Below are 23983 nucleotides of genomic sequence, written 5' to 3'. Positions count from 1 at the left end.
CACAATTATTCTACTCATATCTTGTTGCTGCACTATGAATCCCACCACGAATGTTCAGGAATTTGACTGCATGCTGCACTCAAGCGCACCATGTTATTTCGACAGGGATAGAGCATTGACAGTCAAAGCTCTATGTTGAACTGAAAGCGTAGCGATAGCCCTGCGCACAGAAGGCACCGGTGTCTCTGAGTCGGCGCCGAACAGTTTCAATCTACCTAACGCGACGCGTCTGCAGCGGACTGAACTGTCCTGCAGAAACTTCGAAAACACATAGAACAAGTCTTTAACAGTTTACTTGCAAGAATCATTGCATAAAAACCTGCTCTCTTAGTAAAATTGACTTCCTAATATCACATATGAAACAAAACAATGACATTATGACAAAATGAGCAACATATGACAACACAAATGAGCCAAAACCTGGCCCAGTTATAACCGTGGTATTATGAAAAAAACAATTCAAAAGAGAAAAAAGAAATGAAAAGTGAATGATTTTCTCAGACAAAATAGACCTTTCATCTAAGGTAGGTTTAACCCTCGTAAATTTTGGCATTTCTGTACAGAAGGCAGTTCATACACAAACGTATTGGTTAAGAAAAATTACAGCGGAATAATCGAAGCGAACAATATTAAGTGAGACATAAGTAGACCAGTGAAATGTTAATAGCACGAGGTTAACAGAAAAGAGGTGAGTATAATTCTACCAGATAACTACAGTTCTCGCGGAATAACCCCGAGTCATGCTGGCAAATGTCGCGAACCGGTCATTTCGTCAGATTTCTAAAAACAATAAATAAATGCAATATCAGTGACACGTCTTTTTCCATTTAGTCGCTGCATTGCGGCTATAGTTTTGACTCATAACGATCGATGACGTGAAGCGACTCGTAACGACTGTCTTATCCGCATTGCAATATGCTAGCCGACAGAATATACGCATACTTCCTTACATACATCAAATACTCAATGGATACTTATACTTGACGTATAAATCAACTACTGATATCATTAAAATAGACGCTTCACGTTGCTCCTGCGAAATTAGACGCTAAAAATGGCTTGGGAAGGAAGAGAAACTATCTTTACTACGTCAGAGTTTGCTTGTCTTTAAAAAGATGCACTATGTGGACACGTGTTTAACTACTATTCCAAAATTTTGTAAAGATCACTTACATTTACATGTACTTCGTCGTTGCATAGTACCCGCATGCAGCAAGAAAAGGCAGAGAAAGGGCGTGGCTTATTGTCAACAGCGTTTGCTAGTTGTCGGCGCTTCAGCACTCGAGATGGTCGTATAGAGTTCACAATGGTCATCAGCGTGAATCGGGGAATTAGGCATAGAACTATCGAAAGTACTAGCACCTGAAAGCCAGAAATGAAGTACTGACTGTTACCTTACAAGTTGTTGTTGTTGCTCACCAGCCAGAAGATCGGATCAATCATCGCGGTTTGCGCGATAGAGACTGGAGTATCCTTAACATTAGTCCAAGTCCAATCGGCTGTCACGAAACCGTTGTACAGAAGGGCACAGAAGAAAAACGAAACAACCGACAGGAACATTGACAGGAACATAGGCCATGTCTGAAAAGAGTATTCATGGTTGAACCATTCGCAAAACTTCGCCTTTTTGCAAAACATCGCGAATGCTGTATTCTCTTTTGAAATTCTTCAAGCGTACGGCCGTTCGATTTGAATCGGGGTAGAAGAAAGAGGGAAACGTATGGAGCAGAAGCGCATGCGATAGAGCAGACGAGTACTGCTCATCCGGATGTGGGATTTCGGTTTTTGGGGTTGCTTCTGCCAGTGAAGTTATATATAGTTCCAATTCTCTCATTCAAACCCAAAAAAGGGATTTAAGAAAATCTTCATAACTTCTTAAGCGGTATGCCGAAAACTCCATAAATCTGTTCTCTTCGCTTTTGTGGCATCTCAACTACTTTTCCGTATGATAGTTTATGAATACAATTATATAGCCTTTTAAAGTCCTCTCCCTTTAGTTTTTGAAGTTTCTGTGGATTCAGTTCCTGTCCCATTTTCTGTGCAGTTGTGAACGATTGTCACCTTCGGTAGTCGTGAGAACACCATTTTTATCTGTTCGATAGTTATTCCTGATTCCAGGGGATCTCCTCAGAACTTTTGCCCTCTTTTGTGTGACTTTTCATAGTTAGCCTTCTCCTAAAACGGGTTTTAGGGCTTTACTATGATGCTGATTACAACAGACGGTAATCCAGTACACTTACTTCAGAAAAGCAATATGAATCGAAATCCTCTGAACCAAGATATTAGAGGCGTAGTGGGAACAGAACAAACAAACGACAAAAATAATTTAAAAAAAAAGACCTTGTATAGACTTTGTGATTCTATTCATACACTACCATACGGTAAAAATAACGAGAACTACAAAAACGAAACAAAAAGCAAGAAGAAAAGGGGTCCGGTGAGTTTTTTTCATACTGTGAAGAGAGTTAAGCGCACGCCTTCACGGAGCACGCGTAGCGTCACCATCCGTTTTACGCCGTCTATGTGTACTCACACGTATCGTTGGAAGATACTAAGCCCAAAAGCTTTCCACAAACTTAGTTATCTGTCAGAATTCAAACCTAAATGTTTAGCAACTTGATGAAAACAAACCCAATATTGCAGAAGTAGAGCGAGATGAAATGTATTGACAAGGAGCAGTTGGGCGCACATGACCACACCGAATGTCCACATATCACAATCCGTACCAGTGTAAGTCTAGAAATGAAAGTGTTTCCGAGAAGCAAACTGAAAGGAGTAGGGATCGAAGGGTGGAACTTACAAAGTGGCATATCCAGTAAACAACCGCGCTCTGCCAGACAGCGTCCAACATATTCAGCCAGAATGAATACCATCGATACTTCTGAAACTCGAAGTCGAAGACAGATGCAGAACACAGTGGTGAACAACACTAATCTCGCTTACCTTTCCTAATCTTCCTTGGTCGTAAAATTGCGGAACATCTAGTAGTATGTCCGCCGAGGCGTCTTGCTCCAAACAACCGTACAAAAGCGCAGGAACTATAATTTTAATGAATTCTTTGAAATAAGGAACCTAATTAGGGCAAAATTAAGCGTTAATTATTCCTAAAGAAATAATGGATGTGTTAGAGGACAGTCTTAGCAGAGTGATGCACCAATAAATTTATAAGGGACATATTTCAAAACGCAAACCTGATGTAAAAAGTAGGTTGTACACCATCAAATAAATGGGGTCAATTGGCACCTGAGAACTGAAACCATTGAAAATCTGGTACCAAAAAATTGTGAAGACAAACATCTGAAACGTGACTTTTGAACACCATTGAGGATTGTCTACTTAATACAACATACCGCATTCTTATAAAAAAAGTAAAGAATTGTTTGCGCCAATCGCTGATAGCACCAGTGACCATGGATTAACAAGAGGTTCGCGAGGAAGCGAAATCGAGCCATGGCGAAATCACTCGCCATCACTGCTTGCATTCCCTCTTGCCCCGAAAGACCAACACCAACGTCGGAACACTGAACCAAAGCGGATGAAGTACTAAATGACATTAAGAGACTACACTGGAACCTACCTGAATCATGGAAACATCGTTTGCGCCATCTCCGATGGCCAGCACCTTGCCGTTGAGTTGAGTTTTTGCCAGTTTTACAAGAGACGCTTTCTGGAGAGGTGTTGCACGACAGCATAATACACTTCGACAGCTAAAATAGATATTCATCATTGTGTAGTATGAATGAAAGAAAGGACAAAGTAGGCAGAACAGAAGTAACCTTTTCAGTAACCGAACGAAACGCTCCTCGTTATAAGGATCCAAACAATAATCCAGACAGGACGCATTCAAGACCAGACCAAATGCCGCTTCTTCTGTTATCTCTCCAGCGCGGCCAACACTGCAACATTAATAGACCTATTGATATTTTAAAACAAAAGTATCCGAGAACTTTAAAATAAATCAGCAGCAAGGAACTCTACCGTATGAGATGTTCGTCGAGAAGATCCGAGACCGATCTCACGCCGTTTGCGCCAATGTTCAGAAGATCCATTGCCGAGGAAAATAACCTGAACACTACCGGATTTTACGCGTGCACAAAACCCAGCAACTTTCTCAAGAGATTTTTGAGGTTGAATGTATGGACGCTCAGTTGACTAAGTTCCTTGGATTCTGTACCGAAATTCTTCTTAAAGACAGCATACCACGAATCTGAGGTGGTGGATTTCAGGTGGAGTATTCGTATACGGGATGGTAGATTATGGTGAGGGGTGTGGTTCCGTCCATTTCATCCTAATTGCTGTAAAAAACGGCCCGCAAGATGCGGCCCCGCACAGGGCTGGCGCGCTCCAATCGAACTCCTTGTAGAAAATAGTGCCCCGGAACGCTCGAAGCCGTATCTTCCAGGCCGTATTCTACTGCAATTAGGAAGAAATAGACTGAATCACCCTCCTCCCCATAATCTACAACCCCGTATACGAATACTCCACCGGAAATTTGTACCACTCCAGATTCGTGGAGTGATGCCACTAAGTGCAGGAACGAGTTTTGTCTGGTAAGAGTTGCTTGAGCGTGTTGTACTGCTTAGAAGATGGGAATATTGTTTTCTCATGTTTATTTCTGGTGGTGCAAAGCGAAGCGTTTGAGTACTGTAAACAGATAGTTCTTCTTATGCAAACACTCAAAAGATTCGGTTTTTACTCACGTAGATTGGACTGAATAACATACATTCTTCGAGAGTCGGGAAAAACATGTTGGAAAATACCCACAAAAATGACAACAACGTACTGCTCATAAAAGGATGGATGGCAACGAATGTTCTCACCGAGAAGAAAACGCTATGTTCACCGCCGTTTCGACCTTGTCTCCTGTAAGAACCCAAACACATATGCCAGCCTCGCGAAGTAGATGAATGCATTCAGGAACGCCTTCTTGTAGGCGATCTTCGATAGCTGTCACACCTTCGAATACACATAAGAACAATCCAGTATGACCGTTTGAGAGAGGTTTATGGCAAACTCACCAAGCAAATCCACGTCCTGTTCCGCTTTCAAGGTGCTGTCTCTGAGCAGATTTTCGCGATGATGTGGGTCCAACTCGGCCTCCTCGTGTATGGCGCGCCACTTCTATGATAGTGAAGGAGTTCTCGGATGTTCAAAAAATGATCTATAGTACAGCAAGGGAAAAATGAGAGTTTGTGTGGTGATTTGCAAATTTTTCGTTCTTAAGGCACCTGCCTTCAACGTTATCCTTGGCGTAAATTGAAAATAAGTAGTGAACTGATGAAATACACTAAAAGAATGTAACATATATGCACCTGGTAGTCTTCGTCATTCCAGTACTTGATTCCTAAACACAGAGTTCTCAAACCTTCTTTTGCGTAGTCAGATAAGTGTTCTTGAGCCTGAATAGCCGGAAATTTCTATATATCAACGGATAGAAAAACAGTCGTTTTCTTTCAAATTAATTAGTATGGAATATAGAATCATGATGTAAGACAAAAGCTCATCTATTCCCTACTGCAAGTGACCGTGATTGCTGCGATTCTTCATTGCTTCATGATCGCTTGCAAAAACACAAGACAAATCCATAGAGACGAGTATGGTTTCAAAAGATTTCATCTTGAGGATAATGTTAGGATAGAATTTCGTCCAACACCAACTAATAATGCACATAAATTCCTTACTAAATTATTGAACAATACTTACCTTGAACACCTCTTCCTCTCCTATCAAAGAAGTGGCGTACTCATTCGAAAGAATTGGCAGAATTGTAGCATCGGCGCCTTTAGTTAACAATATGACTCTTTTCTTTCCGGAGCACTCTTGCACAACTACAGACATGCGCTTTCGATCTGAGTCGAACGGTAGTGTGTGCAGTAGCTGAACGCATTGATACTAGAGATTTCTTATGCAACGAAAAATAAAAACGGAGATAAATTGACTGGAATTCCGAAAAAAATATTCCATATAATTGGAAAAAAGGTCACCTTGTACTTCACAGTTTGGCCACTCGCCCTGAGATGAACGATGATTTCGTCGAAACGTCGCTTCAATAGACGCACTCCGTATTCTCTGGCGGCTTCCACTAAGGCAAGTTCATCGGGAGATTCCGAGTCGTAGTACGAATGTAAAGGGGTTATAGTTTCTGTGGAAGACTGCGATTGGCGTTTGTCGACGGATCTTAATATTAGACATTTAGTTTACTTAAAGATTGAATAAAAGGGAACGGCATTACACCAACACATTTTTTTCGAATTCTATTTACCTGCGAAATGGACTGAGATCTTTTATTCCTTTTAGTCGCGCAAAGCTGAGCAACGATGGACGATACAGAATACCAGGAATGCTTCTCACGGGATTCTTTTCTCTCACATCTATGTATTTAATTTCTTCGTCTTTTGGAGTGTGATCTGCAGTAGCGCTACCCGAGTTGTCCTCCTTAAAAGAGAAGAGTAATTAAAAGGAATTCACAGAGACAATGATTTTTGAGTTTAGAAATCCAAATTTTGGTAGTGTCCAATATATTACCATCAACACACTGTACCACTGCCGGTCAAACTGTCAGCCATAATAGTTATGCGCTATTATTTCTGAAATAGGATGCAAAAAGAAGTGGTGAAGTGTTCCTTTTCCTTCACATAGAAAGAGTACACCTGTGCGCGTTGTAATAGAACGGCTGCAAGATTTTCTCAAAAAGCAAGCAACTCGAGCGTTAAAGGTAGCGTATCACGAAGAGCGGGTGTAGTGTAGCGGTTAGAGGTACGCTTCCTACACGATCGATCGGATGTTCGAATCCGCCCTAGTACTCACCAAGCATCCTCCAAGGTCGATAAGTTGGTACCAGACGTGTGTGGGAGGATAAAAACACTGTCTTCACACATCGGCTACCCCCCGCAAGTCATTGAATAGGCCAGTTACACGTTCGTAAACTTCTAACCATTCCGAACTGAAGTGAACGTGGTGGCGCATCCCAAGCGGATTGATTAACGCCAGACACTTCATCCTTCATCTTCTATCACGAAACTTACGATACTGGGTCTCTGTGGGCAGAGATAGAGTTCGAGGTGTAAATTGCGAGAAAGAGTGTGGCACAGCTCAATTTCTCGCAATCATCCTGAAACACTGGAACCAGCGTATATTCCTACGAGGTACGTTAGAAGGTGCCACCTTTTCACCCCTGCCGGTCTCTCAGCAGCCTATTCGTTGGTTGTACTTGAAGGGTGTGCTGAGGAGACCTCACTGATTCTCAACAGTACGCTCGTGGATGCGGTGCGTGCACAAGGATGCCGCGTTCTAAAGTACCTGGTAAGGACAAACGCCGTTCCCGCGCCATATTTCAGGACGATTAAAGGGATTGATTTGCTCGCACTTAATCTGCATCTCGAACTCTATACTTAACCAAAAACATCTCAACGAATATTCATAACACTGTTTAACATGTTGACAATAATGTTCGACGACGTTGGCGGGCAGCATCGTAAAAATGTACTATGAAGGGTCATCGAATACTTCATATTATTTGTTATCTGTCTTTTGGGACAATGCCCGACTGCATCGTCCGACATTGTCCCATAATACAGATAACAAATACTATTAAATATTTGATAACAAATACAATCAAATATCTGATAACAAATTAATTTTGGGAGTACAGGTCTGAAGTTACTGGCTCTGGGTTTTAAACATGCATCATTATGAAATCAGTCATAAACCTGTAGTTTCCTTTCTGGGATTTTACCAGATGTTCTCTTCTGTAAGAATTTTATTTTGGGATGAAAAAATATACGAGCCCTCTCTTCGTTGAATTGAATGAGCTCAATGCTTTCTCGAGGTGTTTCCAAACTTGGGACCGATTGAACTTCTTCTTCAACTTCTTCAAGAAATTTCACACTCAATGGAGAAATTGTCGAACGTTCGCCAGTGTCTGTCTCTTCAGTGGCAGCATCTATCATATCCCCATCCGGATCCATTAAATCCTACAACAATGATGCCTTTCTTAGTATAACAAAACAGTGCAAAAGGAGAGAGAACGTACCTCGTGGGGTTTTGCATTAACAACAACAGTGTTGCAAATGGCCATGGTAAGAAAAAACAGATAAATAGGGCTATCGACGTCAGCTTCACGGATGGCACGACTCAACAGCGCTTCAAGTCCTCTATCCTTCGACGGACGCGGTCTTCCGAGACGATCTGCTGGCTGGTCTATGGCTGCCGCTACAGAATGCCCTCCGAAGTCCTTTCCTCTAAGTGAACATCGACGGAACACCATCTAAACAGGCAAAAAATATCAAACAGATTGAGAGGGGACCTTATTTGAAGTTTTATCTCAAGTAACCTGATTTTCAGTAAGAGTACCCGTCTTGTCTGACATAATGTACTGCACTTGGCCAAGTTCTTCAGGGATATTCAGTGCTCTGAAAAAGAACAGAGGAAGATATCACAGTAAGGAAGACCTGAGCAAAATTATCCACCAATCCAACGTACCGACATTGTACCCGCTTATCACGTTTTTCATAGTACATATTAATATCTTGGGAGATCAACCATACTTGCCCAATTTTAATGAACTCGATAGAAACATAAAGCGATATAGGAATCAGAACCTGGAAACAGAGAAGAGAAGGATCATGGAAGTATACCCGCAAAGAACAAAACGTGCCTGCAAAACTATGATAAAAGACCAGAAGTTCCAGAAACTCTCGAATGATGGGCGAAACTCAGTACCGCCGGTCATTTCAGACCAGGTGAAAAACGGAACATCATACGGATTGGAAAAACTTCGCATCCATACTCCTGAATAAATTGTGCAATCAAATTAATTTCATTTCAAGATTTCCTTTTTTATATCAGGAAAAAATTCATATGTGTGTTACTGCAGCAGTATTTTTAAAAAGCTTCATGACAGATTAGTTTTCAAAAAGCTCTTTTACAATATCATTGTTTTAGAAACTTAAGATGAGGAACTATTTAGGAGGAATGTTACCTGATAGGACAGCACCAGCGATGCAAAGTGCAAGTAGGATAACCACACACCAAATGATGTCAAGATTTGTGAGGCGTTCTAAGGTACTCCTGAAACGAGGTTGATCCGTGGAAAAGTCTAGCGTATTCTTAGGAAACACGATTATGCTTGGGATCGATCTATAACTTTTCATGGCAACGCACGTTTTTACAAGGAGTCAACAGAGATGGCTGCGTTCAATGAGAGAACGAAAAACGATGGATGTGTTACTTGAAATCGAAGAGGACAAGTTATCGAGGACTGCCGGTAGCGGCTGAGCGTAGAAAAATAGAAGTGGATGCTGTGATCTCGAAATACATGTAGAAGAGTGTCTGACGTCTGGATAGCATATTTTCATCAAAACGTAATTCAAGTTCTATTACATTAAGTCGGTTGGGCGGGCGTAGTGTAGCGGTTAGCGGTTCCGCTTCCTGCACGATCGATCGGATGTTCGAATCCGCCCTAGTGCTCACCAAGCCTTTCATCCCCTCGGGGTCGATAAATTGGTACCAGACCTGACTGGGAGGATAAAAACACTGACTTGACACATCGGCTGGCCCCGCAAGTAAGGTAAGTATCTATAGGCCAGTAACACGTTCTTTTTCTTTTATTTTTTTCGTATTCATCAACCTTAAACGATTCCGAATTGAAGTGAACGTGGAGTCGCATCCCAAGCGGATTGATTAATGCCAGAAACTTTATCCTTTATATTAAGCAAGCTTCTTTAATAATCGGAGTTTGTTTATCTTCTGATATACTGATGCATTCTAGCAGTAAGCTGATACGACAACACGGGACCTTAAGGGACCAGACAGCTAACTTTCAATCCGTCTCATTTGTAACAAACGCGAAACTTTTTTCCTGATTTCTTTTTATTAAGTAACTGAAAAAGGCAGCGTGAGTAAACTGCTAGGAAGTATAAACAACACTGAAGAGAATGGATTGGATAGCTTCAGGAATGTTGCCGATTTCTTTTGACAAGCCAGTACGAACTCGAAAGTCTCTGGTGAAAAGAAAGGAATGGTTGAAAAAAAGTAGTGGTGAGCAAAAAATATGACATAATGGCAAGTAATACGACCAAATATCCTTTACAGACTACCAGATTTGTTTGTGCTTTCGCACATATGTTGTTGTGACAGGTATGTGCTTTCGTGATGGGAGGAGTCCCAACACGAAAGCTGTCATTGGGCCTTGGTGTTATTTTGAGTTTCCCACGTGTCTATTTCGGCGGTCTCCTCTAAACCATAACTTGTGGCCAAAATGTCGTTCTGCCGCAAGAAACGGAAAGCGAGCAGAAAACTGGAAAACGAAGGAAGGCAGGAACTAAGACAACGGGAATTGTTCCCATCGTAGCTCAAGGCTGAGTCTGCTGTTTTCAGTTATGATGTCGACCTGCACTGTCGAGCAGTTTTATAGCCACTAACATGTGGATTAAAATAGGATAAAAATTAGCGACTTACCTCTTATATCGTGGTCCATTGTTGTTTAGCATGGCCTTGGTGTCGCATCCTAAATTTATTCGAACTTTTGAATTAAAGCAAAAAGAAGTCAAAGCGTCAATTTTCTTTGTAACCAAAGCTAAATACCGATTGAGGTTAAATCATGTCATTGACCGTCAAAAAATCTTCACCGGGAAAATTTGTACTCGTGGCAACTACACGTCTCCCTTCTCTACGCTGTGTAGCTTAAAGGCATCAACCCACGAATCTGAGGTGGTACGGATTTCAGGTGGAGTATTCGTATACGGGATCGTAGATTATGGAGAGGTGGGTGATTCCGTCCATTTCTTCTTTTGCTCGAAGCCGTATCTTCCGGGCCGTTTTTTACGGCAATTAGGAAGAAATGGACGGAATCACCCTCCTCTACATAATCTACTATGCCGTATACGAATACTCCACCTGAAATCCGTACCACCTCAGATTCGTGGGGTGATGTCGTTACACAAAAGCTGTCGCACTCGCTCCGGGGTATGCGATTACGCACTGCTTGTGTTCCCCGTAATAAGACCTGTCGTTTGGGAGACAGGATCACACTGGTCCACTTTCTCACACTTTTTTTTCCGAAATATTAGGTCTAATTGAGAGCGTGAACACACATGGTCCTCGTGAACCATGCACACCCTTATCCTTCCCTAGTTATCCGTGGAAAGATCTTAACATCGTCAGATTGCTGAAACGTTGTCTTCAGGGAATTAATCACCGTCTTACAGAGACTAACTCAAAATAAATCTCCAACATTCAGCTAACCAAAAAGCACTGAAAGCAACAGTTATTGCCTTCTTTCCAAATCCACAATTTTATCTCGTCAACACAGAAACAAAGTCAAATTGAAGTTTCTTATAGAAAGTGGTTTAGAAATCTACTAGTTCAAACGTAAAACTGAGAAAACAACAGAAAAGAGTCTTGAAAATCAGAGTTGACAAAAAATTATAGCTAGCATTACCTGCATAGAGAACGATTCCTTCCACAAAATCTGTATTCTTAACTACACATCCACGGAGCAGCACATTTTCTTTTGCCAAAATTGTGAATTCTCGTGGAAGTGGAGGACCTAGAAGAGGGATGGAATTCGAGGGGATGAGGAAACTCCAGAAGTCAACTAAGGAAGAAATCAAGAAATAGAACTCGCACCTCCTTCTACTGTTTCCAGTCGCCCTTCGAATTTGTAGACATCAGTGGTGGGCTCTTCGCAACAAATCTAAACATTTTCTTCTTGTGAGACACTTCAAGTAAAGGTAAAAACTAGAAAAAAGTAAAATGTACTTTGTACTTAAACTGGTCCGGCGAGAAATTTAGAGGCACGGTGGGATTGTGGAACTTCCCCATCGCTCGTATGGCTTGTCGTTGCTTTAAATTGCTTTCTCCGTCTAGGTTACAAGTGTCGACGTAACACACTCCTAGAACAGAATGAATTCATATTAAAACAATTTGGCAAGAAAATTTAACTGAAGAAGAAGTAAGAGGAATTGGAATTCTGGGCTTTATATGAGGACATTGAAATACAATGCAACGTTATAGCTAAAGAAATGTCCCTTGAAGGCAGCATTCCACGAATCTGAGGTGGTGGGGATTTCAGGTGGAGTATCCGTATACGGGGTCGTAGATTATGGAGACCGGAGTAGTCCCTCCCTGCATCATTGCAAACACCCGCTTCCAGAATGCTGTATTGCATGACGCCATCTGTTGCAATGCTCCACCCTTTGCGCCGCCTCCGCCCTACGATTCGTCGAAAATCAAAATCCCTTACTGCATGTCGCACTGCCCCACGCTACGCGTGCAAGGGTGGCGCGCTGCATTAGAAGGCATCGTACAAAACACCATTCAGGGGCCGGCTGCCTGCAGTGATTCAGGGAAAGATGAAGCGGAACCACCCCGGTCTCCATAATCTACGACCCCGTATACTGATAGTCCACCTGAAATCCGCACCATCTCAGATTCGTGGTATGCTGCCTTTAAAGGCATCTGGAGCATTCGTATACGGGATGGGAGACTACGGAGAGGGGGTGATTCCGTCCATTTTTTCCTAATTGCCGTAAAAAACGGCCCGAAAGATACGGCTTCAGGCGTTTCGGCGCACCATTTTCTACAGGGAGTTCGATTGGAGCGCGCCAGCCTTGTGCAGCGCCGCATCTTCCGGGCCGTTTTTTACGGCAATTAGGAAGAAATGGACGGAATCACCCCCTTCTCCGTAGTCTCCCATCCCGTATACGAATACTCCACCTGAAATCTGCACCAGCTCAGATTCGTGGGGTGATGCCTTTAAGGAATAGAGGACTGTGAGACATCGCCATTGGTTTCCCCAGATTTGAAGGAGTTTTGGTCAACAAATTCGAAAAAACGCAGAACAGCAATAGTTCAAACGTTTCGGTGTCTTGAAACCTCGACATACTTCTGTCTATGTTTTTAGTAGTGTGCCTAAAGTTGAATAAAGGTCCCATACAAAAACCTCGTAGGCACACTATTGAAAAGCATAGACAGAAGAGCAATTTCGAACGCCTATTCCTTCTCTAAACTGTCACAATGTCCTAAGTACTTCTCTTATGCAGTTTTTATTGTCATAAAATCAATCATAAGCTATAACATTTTCTGTCGAAACACCTGGCAACAGTCCAAGGTAAATTTGAACCGATAGTCTATAAAACTTTCCTCTCGAGTCTTAACAATTTCCAACAGTTCTCAATCTTTCGAGTCTTGCTCGAAGCTTTATCTTTCACTGCAGCAATTTTCATTTTATGCCAATCAATCATAATTTAATAGATGGGTCATTATCTTGAGAGCAGCAATATTGCTTCGACTGCAGCTATTTGTACCCAGCCTTGACGCTTTAACCGTTAACGCGTATGTTACACTTTCTTATGAACGTATACACGGTATGTAGAGGAACGATTACGTAGTACTTCTGACGGGTCTGAATCTTACGACCTCTTCTTTCGCTTTTTGTGGAAAACCAATTTACCTACTTTGACCTCGACTTACTGTACTTTTTTTTTGTTACTGTATTATTTTTTTCATATGAAGAGAATGACTGGCGGGACTAATTTTCCGTAAATTCATCAACGCGTCCGTAGTTAGCAGCAATTCTTGCACTGAAATAAAAGCAGTGGCAACAACCTCGGGGTTAATTAATGGTCACATCCTGGGGTGGCGGTATTCGAGGCTTGGAGTTAAAAGCATCATCCCACGAATCTGAGGTGGTACGGATTTCAGGTGGAGCATTCGTATACTATGGAGGGGGAGACTATGGAGAGGGGGGTGATTCCGTCCATTTCTTCCTAATTGCCGTAAAAAACGGCCCGGAAGATACGGCTTCAGTCGTTCTGGCGCACTATTTTCTACAAAGAGTTCGATTGGAGCGCGCCAGCCTTGTGCGGCGCCGCATCTTCCGGGCCGTTTTTTACGGCAATTAGGAAGAAATGGACGGAATCACCCCCTTCTCCGTAGTCTCCCATCCCGTATACGAATACTCCACCTGAAATCTGCACCACCTCAGATTCGTGGGGTGATGCCTTTAACTCCCACTTATGATTGACGATCATTTATCTCGATGTTACGAAGAGATCGAATTGTGACAAGTTGATAAGTATGATTTTATAGTCCGTCGACGCAACGTATGTTAATATTAGGTCGTTTCCTAGTTTATGCTGCTGTTAGCGAAGGCAGTATGGAATCAATTCGAAAAAAAAATTGAAGAAGAATACGGGGAGCAAGTCGAAGAATGAAGTAATGGATTATTGAGGAGTGGAAAAAGCAAAAGCCGTCTACTTGGTACAAGTGTGAAGTTGAAGCGATTAGACGCAAATGGAATAGTAATAATAGATGAATAGATGCCTGTTCCGTAGGGACATTCTGAGAAATAACCATCTTTGTAACCGCCTTCGTACTTAAGCATCCGGTAGGTATTAATGGGAGCTCGATAGAGGAATGAATAGTTTTTTGAAACTATACCAATCCAATCAGTGTATCCTTTCGATAATATCTGTTCATGCTTACAGTAGTTGTAGTTGAGCCGAAAGATTTGTGCGGCGTCGAACCTTGATGTGAACTCTGAGATTCTGGACTTAATTCTGAGATCACATGGAGTTTCCAAGCATCATCAATAATTTCCTATCAGGAGTTTGGACCATCCTCGTAGTTGTATGCTATACCAGTTGAGAGTGTTTGAAGATTCCAATAAATGTCATCTTAAACTTTTCCAAATCCAGTCCGAATTCAACTGCAGTCAAAGAAACATAAACAAATTAATACACACAAAAATATTTGGCATCTCAAGAAACGATTACGATTTTACGCACAGCGCGTTTTTACATTGAAACGGTCTTTTTCACCCTCGTGATCACTCTTTTCAAATACCCTACACATATTTTTTTAAATCCTATCTTGCTAGAAGTGGATTGTCAGGGGTTCTTCTGTCTCGTTACTCCACCATCTTTTCCAAAACTTGGAGTACTCATATGCTGAAATACTCAGCCTTCCATAGTCTTTGTAAGAAAAGGGGTTCTTGACGATCTCTGATCCTCGCAAGGAACAGCACATACAATTTCGAGACAACAATCGTCAAAATATGTCACGAAGTTCATGGTCAACGACTATATCGACCAGTTGTTAGCAGGATTAAAAATGGCTCTATCCACAGAAGGAAGCACGTTTATGAAGCTCTATGAAGAAGTTTACAGCTTTTTTTGAAAGTGCCCCGCAAAATTTAACTTAAAAAAGCAATTTCAAAGAACTAGATCAGGAACTATGAAAACATAACGACTAAGTCATGGTAGTAATAGTAATAAGTAATAGCTGAATTATAGTAACAGCTAAATAGCTGTGAAAACATGAAAACTATGAGCGGTAACATGAACGCTGAAAAATAAATAAATACCGTTAGCGTCACTACTTCGCAGCAGCAGCATATCTGCGGGGATAATTTCGTCGTGAGAAAGATGAACAAAATCGCCAACAAGTATGTGTTTCCATTCGAGCTTACGGTACCTAAGATGAGAAAGCTCTGGATACTGTGCAAAAAAGGTCCCGACTATGCATCGGGCACCGCATTTACCTTCCCTGGCTCGAGTCCCAAACACGACACGTCGAATGGTTGATTTTTTGATCGGATTTGTAGCGTCGATAATCCTGAACTGGCGCGAATAAGTGAAGAGCACAAATATGGAATGATGGCACAGAAATAACATTTACGTATGCAAACGTCATTCGATTCAAAACATCTTATGCTTACCTCGAAAGCGTCTTTTATGGCAGTGACACCAAGCACAAACGATATCGGCATTAACGATATGTATTTTCCAAAAGCTCCAATAATCATATTCAATACGACGATGAATATGAAGTATAAATTCGCCGCTCGATGTAACTAAAAATAGTATTAACAATGCCAGTATGTCACTGTTATTCATCTCTGCATGCACTAGTATATGTCAATAAATAAATAAATAAATCACGATAATTTGAAAGGAGGCGAAGCGTGAATTTTACAGTTATTCATTGCTCAACTCAGCTGAGAATGTAAGAATAAAAAATTTCTCTATATATAATATATGTGAATGAAAATATGTAAAATATATAAAAATATTTAAGATAGATCTTTTCATCGAGGTCTGCTATTCTTTTACGAGTTCAGAAAATTACAACAAAATTGAAAACGGCGTTGTGCTAAAGGACATCGAAACGTCCACAACTCTACGGGATGCGGCAACTGGATAACTACACAGAAATGTTTGGCTTTCTCGTAGCTTTCGTATTCACGATTTGAACCACTAATGACTACTGCAATGATTCCTCCCCTGCTCATTATTTGTTCAACAGAATATGTGCAACGCGTCCTCAATTGATCCAGGGCACAGGAGAGTGTTCCTGTCAAAGAGGGAAACAGTGTGCACTGCGGTAGACGTCGCGTTCGCAAATGGTACCAAATATATGTGGTCGGGTCAAAACAACATGAAACTCGGTGCAGTTACGTAAGTCGCAGCGTGCGAAGCGGTGCGGTAGCGGTAAGGATTGAGGGGGACCCTTGCTAGCACCACTCATCGCCTCAGTTTGCGATGGTCCCAGCCCGATCCAAAATGCTACTTCCTTCGTGTCGCTTCGTACGCAGCCTCTTACGCACCGAGCTTCATGTTGTTTTGACTCGATTATACCATGTTGATAAAATGACCTCAAACTAAAGAACAAACAACGTTTCATTTACTTTTCTTTTACTTTCTTCTACTTTTTTTCTTTTGCGAGTTCTGCTAGTGGCATACTATTCAATAGATTTTTAATGTTTCCTGGAAGATCGCAACATAAACCGAACCACATTAGTGGTCAAACGACATTACTGTAATTGTGCCATTGCAGAAATGGCTATTCGTAATGAATAAAAGCTTCTCCTTATTATAGGTTGTTTTCAACAAAAATGTAATGACAAAATGTAGTAAGTGTGATGTAACAATGTAATAATAATAATAACAAAATAAAACAACCTTTATAAAAGAGAAAAAAAACCTACTTGTTCTAGCAGATTTCTTGGCAAAAACGTTAGTATGCTGTATTTTGTTGTACTGATCCTGTTGTCTGCATACTTTCGATTTGGGTGTTCGTATCTGTAAGAAAAGATCTAAATAACTGATGATAATGTTTCGGTTATAGTGTGAAAAAGCGAAACCTTGGCGGAGGTTCCGACTGATTGTTGGGAGTAACAATGCGATATGCCGGAAGTACGTTATCCTTCCCAAAAAGCCACCGCGTCCATCGGTGTCGCTTTAGAATTCGTCCACCCGTCTCCGCCTTCTCGCGAATCACTTGCGTTGGGCTCGAGAATATAGGCCTGACATATGAAAATATTTTTATAAGTTTCGATTTTGAAGAGAAGCTCTGCGGAGAACTGAATCCGAGCATCTTAATTCCACCCTTGTATGCCTAAGGGGAAAGATTTTCTTATTTATCGCCATTTTGGAAAGTGAAAGCAAATAGTACCATTAAATGTACATAGTATTGTCAAGGAATTACCGTGAAATTTGTTTTTGTTAGGAAAGGATCGAATTCAAACAGTTATTTTTTTATGTTTTTTTTTCCAAAACTTTGTACCCGATAATTCAAAAAGTTACTAGTATCCCAAAGTCTAAAAAATCCGGAATCTAATACTGAAGGAAGTAGACCTTTGCCGTTTTCCACTGGTTTCATTCGTTTGAGGTAGGCTCACTCATTCAATTAAGAAGTCAAGTTATGTATATAGGCCTAAAAACAGTTCTTTAGCGAAATTTTTCCTCAGTTCTCTTTAATACTAGAATAACATATGTAATACATCATGTAGTTATGCGTATGAAATAAATCAAATAAAAAAATGCAGTAGCAATCGTGGATGGTTTTTCTTCGGTTTTCTTTCCTTGTTGAGATTCCACTGTATCGCATACTTGTTGAATAACTATGACCTGAACTTACTTGACTAAAGAAATAAGTAAGTAAATGTGAAAAGGTTACTAGAGGAAAGTTCCTCATTGAATTGAAGTGTATGTCAAGAGTTCTTCAACCTTCTCTGCAATCACTACTCTGGTCAATTGCCCCGATCTTCTTAAAGGCACAAAAGAAAGGAAGTTCCAACAGAACCTTCAAAATCATATAGCGTGAAGAAGTCAGCGCTCGCCGCGATCCCAAAAATTGACACACTGGTCGCTTTGTTCCAATAAAATTGCCAAAAAATTTAAATCTTGAAGTAGCTGAAGTGTTTTTAATTGAACTGATTCTTTGATAGTATGAGAATTTCGAAGATTTCATGCTAAAGTATCGGAAAGTTAACGCCAAATACCTTCAAGAACCAGTGAAAATAATGAGTTACAAGCAAAACCGACTGAAAAAGCGACAGAAAGAGAGAGAGAGTGCTTGACGTTGATCAATTCCTACTGGATGTGCTAGCGTGTTCGACTTTCGATCAAAAATTTATTTAGAATCAATTTGTAGGGAATTTTTGAGATCAATTGTTGGATTCACTGTCCTTACGTCCCTGAACAAGTTTAATACAATTTGATTTATTAAATTTATCGGCACCGGAAGAAAGAAAAGGTATGGTTGTTGACCGTGGGGAGTGTCGAACCATCTCGAGATCTCGTACCACTATGTACATCCATATAGTTATTAAGGGTAGTTTTAGAAACTTACTGGAAGATTCTATCTTAGTCTCGCTTTTTCCCTAATTTCCCTAATGGAATGACCAGCCCATTTCGGGAAATGCGTAACGTAGTGGAAAATAACATCGGTAGAGAATTATCTTCTTAAAAACAGAGTCACGAAACTGACGAAGTTGGGGTCTCCAAGGGAAAATAAACGGGGTGCAGATTACAAATATGACAAATACAATTACAAATATTAAAAAAACAACACAAATATTTGCCCTCAAGGACCCCAACATCGGCAGTTTCGTGATCAGGTGCCTTTAAGTGGATAATTCTAAAAGATAATAGAATGGTGTACTCACGAACATACCTCGACGGGGGTACCCATAGGGACGAGGCCCTCCTATGGTGGCCTTTGGTGGTATCGAGAGTCGCTTGTGACGTGGACGCTTGTTGCGGATCCGAATACACCTTCATTTAGTGGGTTAACGCTGTCTCTACGACAACCTACATCGACACACGGACCAGGGCACTTCTGAAATGAATGAAGGCAATTTTTGCGAAAAATTCAAAAGCGAGAACAGCGTAGCAACGAAGGACATGTAAATATATGATGTACAACCAGTGTTCATTGGAAATATAAGTAAGAATTGGCGTCCTTTCGATCAATTCAATGCATAAAACACATAAAAGCTGCTATAAATCCACGGTATAAGACGACTCTGTCCAGAACAAAAAACTCAATGGGCGATAGCTTTAGAGACATAAGCGATAAAATGCGAAACGAATGTTGATGCTTGTCATAAAAAAAACCTCGTTTATTTATTTATTAGTGATTCATTTTTGAAAAAAAAAACAATGGAATACATCTACGTGTAGACAATGTTACAATAAACGAATTTCCATAGTAGGGTGGGAAGGGGGGAAGAGTGGAATATGAAGAGGACAACTTTAAGAACACATATTTAGCATAATTGGACCTCTTAATATTTTTTACTATTATTTGTTTTTCATAAATTATGCAGAGATACTAGTAGATATGATAAGAGCCGAGCTAACATTAAAAATTCCGAGTTAAATGAAACTGTACATTGAAAAATACTTCAATATTGACTAAGGATCTACAACCTGCTAATTATATCTTTTTAGAAGGAAAGGTGAATATGTGATCGTAAGAAGTCACAAGAAAAGTGTCCAAATTTCGTAATCCATCAATTTTGGTAATAAAAAAGATGCATAGGGAAACTTAATGATAAAAAGACAGAAGTGTTAATGAGGAAGGCTTTAGTATACCCATAAATCCAGTTCAGGTTTAGGAAGGAGTCATGAGATTAGAGGTGTGACATACAACATATGTACATGCCAATCCACTTCGAGCATGGATCAATGGCAATCGATTAGTGATCTATTTTTCAGAGATAGGACACGCATCCTAGCACACTTCGAACAAAGACTATCGGCAATCGACCGATGATCTACAATCGAGTATTGGTCTAGTTCCCAATTATCCGAAATGAAAATGAATCTTGATCCGTGTTGCCACATGAATGAATGATGACAGTATGTGATAATATGAACGGAGAAGGTAACTGTAATTTTTATTCTTTGAATAAAGTTTGCAAAAAAAAGAAATTGAGACAACGAAATGTAATTAAGCGTGCAAATAAATGAACAATAAAATGTACATTCCCTAGGAGTTATGTTGCCTTGAATGACAGTCGCTTGTACCTCAGAAAACAGTAGTTGTAAATTTTTTGGTTCGAAGAATGTAATAATATAACAAGAGGGAACCGTTGTATCAACTTTTCTTTAAAAAGATAAAGAAAGAAGAAGAAAAGAATTGTGCGACTACGTTGCGTTTCTAAGAATATTCAAGAAGAGTGTTCCGCACTACCATCATCTAATACGCAACACAAAACCCAAATATACAGGATAATTCGGAAAAGTTGTACGGAATGAGCAAATTCTGTTTTCAGCCGCATAAACTGTGTACAGCTGATATTCACTGAGTACGATTCATGCTGCGGAGGACACATAACTTCTCAAATAACTTTGTGATACTAATCGTTCTATGTCTGAAGTGGGACCAAGTCGTGCAAAATAAACAACCTACTAGGCAATGTAAATAAATGTCCGAATTCAGTTGGTTGCGACATCATCAACCACAAATACATCTCTTTATGATGTTTTCTTTCACTTCTCTCGAAAATATCTCGTTTTTTTTGTGGACGGAACGAGAATTAGGCGATCGCCAGCAACATCCAGTGCGCTTGGCAACACTTAACGTTGGGACACTTACTGGAAGAAGTCGTGAACTGGCAGACAGTCTCAGAAAACGCCGTGTTGACATATGTTGTGTACAGGAGACTCGCTGGAAAGGCTCCAAGGCAAGGGAATTAGGCGATGGCTACAAGCTGATCTACCACGGCACATCAAATCGCAACGGCGTTGGTATCATATTGAACGAGTCGTTTAGAAATAGCGTCACAGCGGTGGATCGACTATCGGATCGCTTGATGGCTATAAAAGTAGATACAGGAGAAGTGGAATTGCGAGTCGTCTCTGCTTATGCGCCACAGATGGGCTGTAGTGAAGAAGAGAAGGCGTGCTTTTGGGAAGATCTGGAACAGTACGTCCGATCCCTGGAAAGCGAAGAAGTACTTTTAATCGGAGGAGACTTCAACGGACATGTCGGTTCCCGGAAAGACGGATTCGAGAGTTGTCATGGTGGATACGGCTATGGAGCTCGTAACGACGACGGGTTGCGAATCCTGGAGTATGCTGTTGCAAGTGACTTGATCATTGCTAACACGCAGTATCGGAAAAGAAAATCGCATTTGATCACGTACACCAGCGGCGGTCGTGAAACACAAATAGATTTCTGGATGATACGCCGACGAGATCGCCGACTTCTGCAGGATTCAAAAGTCATCCCTACAGACCATGTCGCTGCCCAACACCATCTGCTCGTTATGGACTTGAAAATCTCCCGTCCAAGGAAGAGACATCCAAGGACTGAAACACAGCGCATCAAATGGTGGAATCTGAAGGATCGAAAGGAGGTATTTTTCGCGTCCATGGCTCCATCTACACTTCCCCACCCTACTCGTAGTGTGGAGGAAATGTGGTTGTCTACTTCCAGCGTTATACGCTTGACCGCGGAAAACACTCTGGGAAAGACGACTCTAGGTAAGCCAAAGGTACAAAAGGATACGTGGTTTTGGAACGAGGAAGTTCAGGCGGCAATTCGTGAGAAGAAGTCCAAGTATAAGCTCTGGTGGAGGACGCGTCAGCCTGAAGATCGGGGTGCTTACCTAGCGGCGAAGAGGGAGGCTAAGAAGGCAGTCTCCAAGGCGAAGTCGGACCGCTACAAGGCTGTGTACGACATGCTTGATACCAGAGAAGGCGAGCGGGCAGTGTATCGTTTAGTCAGAGCACGTCATCGCTCAACGTTGGATATGGAGCACACCAAGATCGTTAAGGGAGCTGATGGAGCCGTTCTGCGCCGCTCGGGTCAGATCCTGGAGAGGTGGCGAGAGTACTACAGTCACTTGTGTAACGAAGAGTTCTGTCATCCTCCCATCCCAACCGTTCCCAGCGTCGAGGGTCCTGTTCTACCAATTACTGCCGTCGAAGTCAGTGCTGCCCTCGCAAAAATGAAGTCGAACAAGGCAACCGGTCCTGATGACATACCTGTTGATTTCTGGAAGCTGCTAGGAGATCGAGGGTCCATGTGGCTCGCAACTCTATTTAACAGGATCGTTGCAGAAGGACGGACTCCAGACGTTTGGCAAACTTCCGTGACCGTGCCTGTCTGGAAAGGGAAAGGAGACATTGCTGACTGCACCTCGTACAGGCCTATACGACTGCTCTGCCATACGATGAAGGTTTTTGAGCGTGTCCTGGAAGCTCGTCTGAGGAAAATTGTTAGCGTTTCACTCAACCAGTGCGGTTTTGTGAAGGACTGCAGCACTATAGATGCTATCCATGCTGTCCGAATCCTTCTGGAGAAACATCGAGAGAAGAACCGTAGTGTGCATCTTGCTTTTCTCGATCTCGAGAAAGCTTTCGACCGTGTCCCACATGAGCTGTTATGGATGTCCATGAGGTCGCATAGAGTACCAGAAGAATATGTGCGGTGGACGAAGCTGCTTTATGCGAAGCCTACCAGCGTTGTACGATGTGCTGTTGGAACAAGCAGGCCATTCCCTGTACGAGTAGGGGTTCATCAGGGTTCATCCCTCTCACCTCTGCTGTTCATACTGTGCATGGACACGATAACGAAGGAAATCCAGAAGCAGCATCCGTGGACTCTACTCTTTGCCGACGATGTCATGCTCGCGTCGGAGTCTCGAGATGATCTTCAGAAACAAGTGCAGTCTTGGAAGGATCAGCTGCAGCAATATGGATTGCGCCTCAACACATCAAAAACTGAGTACATGGAGTGCGGACCCAGGATAGAGGATGGTTCAATTCGTGTTGATGGCACCGAATTAAACAAGGTGAACTGCTTCAAGTACCTTGGATCCAAAGTGACTTCCACAGGCGACATTGATCAAGAGGGTCGAGCACGTGTTAATGCTGCATGGATGAAATGGAAAATGGCAACAGGGGTACTATGCGACAAGAAAGTCCCTGTTCGACTAAAGTCGAAGATCTACAGGACGGTTGTGCGTCCTGTTGCCCTTTACGGATGCGAGTGCTGGCCGACAACGAAAGCCTTGGAAAGAGTGCTGCACGCTATGGAGATGCGGATGTTGAGGTGGACGATAGGTGTAACGCTAAAAGAGAAAGTATCCAACGACACTGTGCGCTCCATCTTCGGTGTCGCCCCGATAACTGAGAAGATGAAGGAGGCGCGACTGAGATGGTTTGGTCACGTATTGCGGCGGGAGGAAGATTCCGTTGCCAAAACCGCTCTGAAGCTCGACGTTTCAGGAGTGAGGCCGCGCGGGAGGCCAAAGATTCGCTGGTTAGACCGTGTGAAGCTGGATATGATAGATGCACGTTTGTGTACGGCTGATGCAATGGATAGAACCAAATGGAAGACAAGAAGCAGAAAAGCGGACCCTGCAACAACGCGGGACAAACGCTAGGAAGAAGAAGAAGGAACGAGAATTAGGCGAGTTTTTTTAACCAATATATGTAAAGTCACCACTATTTAAAAATATAGTGAGGTAAGAAAAGTACACAAAAATTGGAATTTTAGCGAAAAATGTAAACCTTTAAACTAGTGGTTTGGAGTAATGGCATTAAATTCCATTCGGATGCAAAAACTAGCACTTGGTAAAGTTTCGTACGTAGCAATACGCACTAAATTTTCATTTTATTCCATTTCTCGCATTTTTAAAAATTTAGATTGACAAGCAAATTGATATCACAATATAAGGAAG

General features: G+C 41.7%; 2 protein-coding genes across 3 annotated transcripts; one reads left to right on the top strand and one right to left on the bottom strand.

Moving 5' to 3' along the window:
* Nucleotides 1–738: 738 nt before the first annotated feature.
* RB195_011040 (uncharacterized protein) lies at nucleotides 739–19067 on the bottom strand (the record flags this gene model as incomplete). The annotated part of the gene is made up of 33 exons (XM_064192293.1): nucleotides 739–780; nucleotides 1174–1362; nucleotides 1420–1581; nucleotides 2632–2736; nucleotides 2801–2881; nucleotides 2944–3038; nucleotides 3192–3297; nucleotides 3351–3521; nucleotides 3578–3707; nucleotides 3777–3896; nucleotides 3979–4065; nucleotides 4821–4956; nucleotides 5019–5121; nucleotides 5313–5399; nucleotides 5704–5877; nucleotides 5985–6177; nucleotides 6263–6435; nucleotides 7788–7973; nucleotides 8033–8266; nucleotides 8333–8411; nucleotides 8482–8600; nucleotides 8657–8790; nucleotides 8981–9069; nucleotides 10459–10507; nucleotides 11441–11548; nucleotides 11629–11695; nucleotides 11761–11894; nucleotides 15368–15477; nucleotides 15545–15618; nucleotides 15722–15856; nucleotides 16991–17084; nucleotides 17147–17308; nucleotides 18961–19067. The coding sequence occupies 33 exons, from the start codon at nucleotides 19065–19067 to the stop codon at nucleotides 739–741; spliced, it is 4035 nt and encodes a 1344-aa protein (XP_064049876.1).
* Nucleotides 19068–20719: 1652 nt separating this feature from the next.
* Nucleotides 20720–23686, top strand: RB195_011039 (uncharacterized protein; the record flags this gene model as incomplete). Of its 2 annotated transcripts, none has more annotated exons than XM_064192291.1 (1): nucleotides 20720–23686. In XM_064192291.1, the coding sequence occupies one exon, from the start codon at nucleotides 20720–20722 to the stop codon at nucleotides 23684–23686; it is 2967 nt and encodes a 988-aa protein (XP_064049874.1). The 2 variants fall into 2 exon arrangements, with proteins under 2 accessions (XP_064049874.1, XP_064049875.1); XM_064192292.1 differs by having other exon boundaries at nucleotides 20774–23686.
* Nucleotides 23687–23983: the final 297 nt, after the last annotated feature.

This window comes from Necator americanus, chromosome III (genome assembly GCF_031761385.1).
Source record: "Necator americanus strain Aroian chromosome III, whole genome shotgun sequence".
Classification (NCBI taxonomy): Eukaryota; Metazoa; Nematoda; class Chromadorea; order Rhabditida; family Ancylostomatidae; genus Necator; species Necator americanus.
Note: the sequence above shows the minus strand (reverse complement) of the source record. Positions and strands in the feature narration are given on the sequence as shown.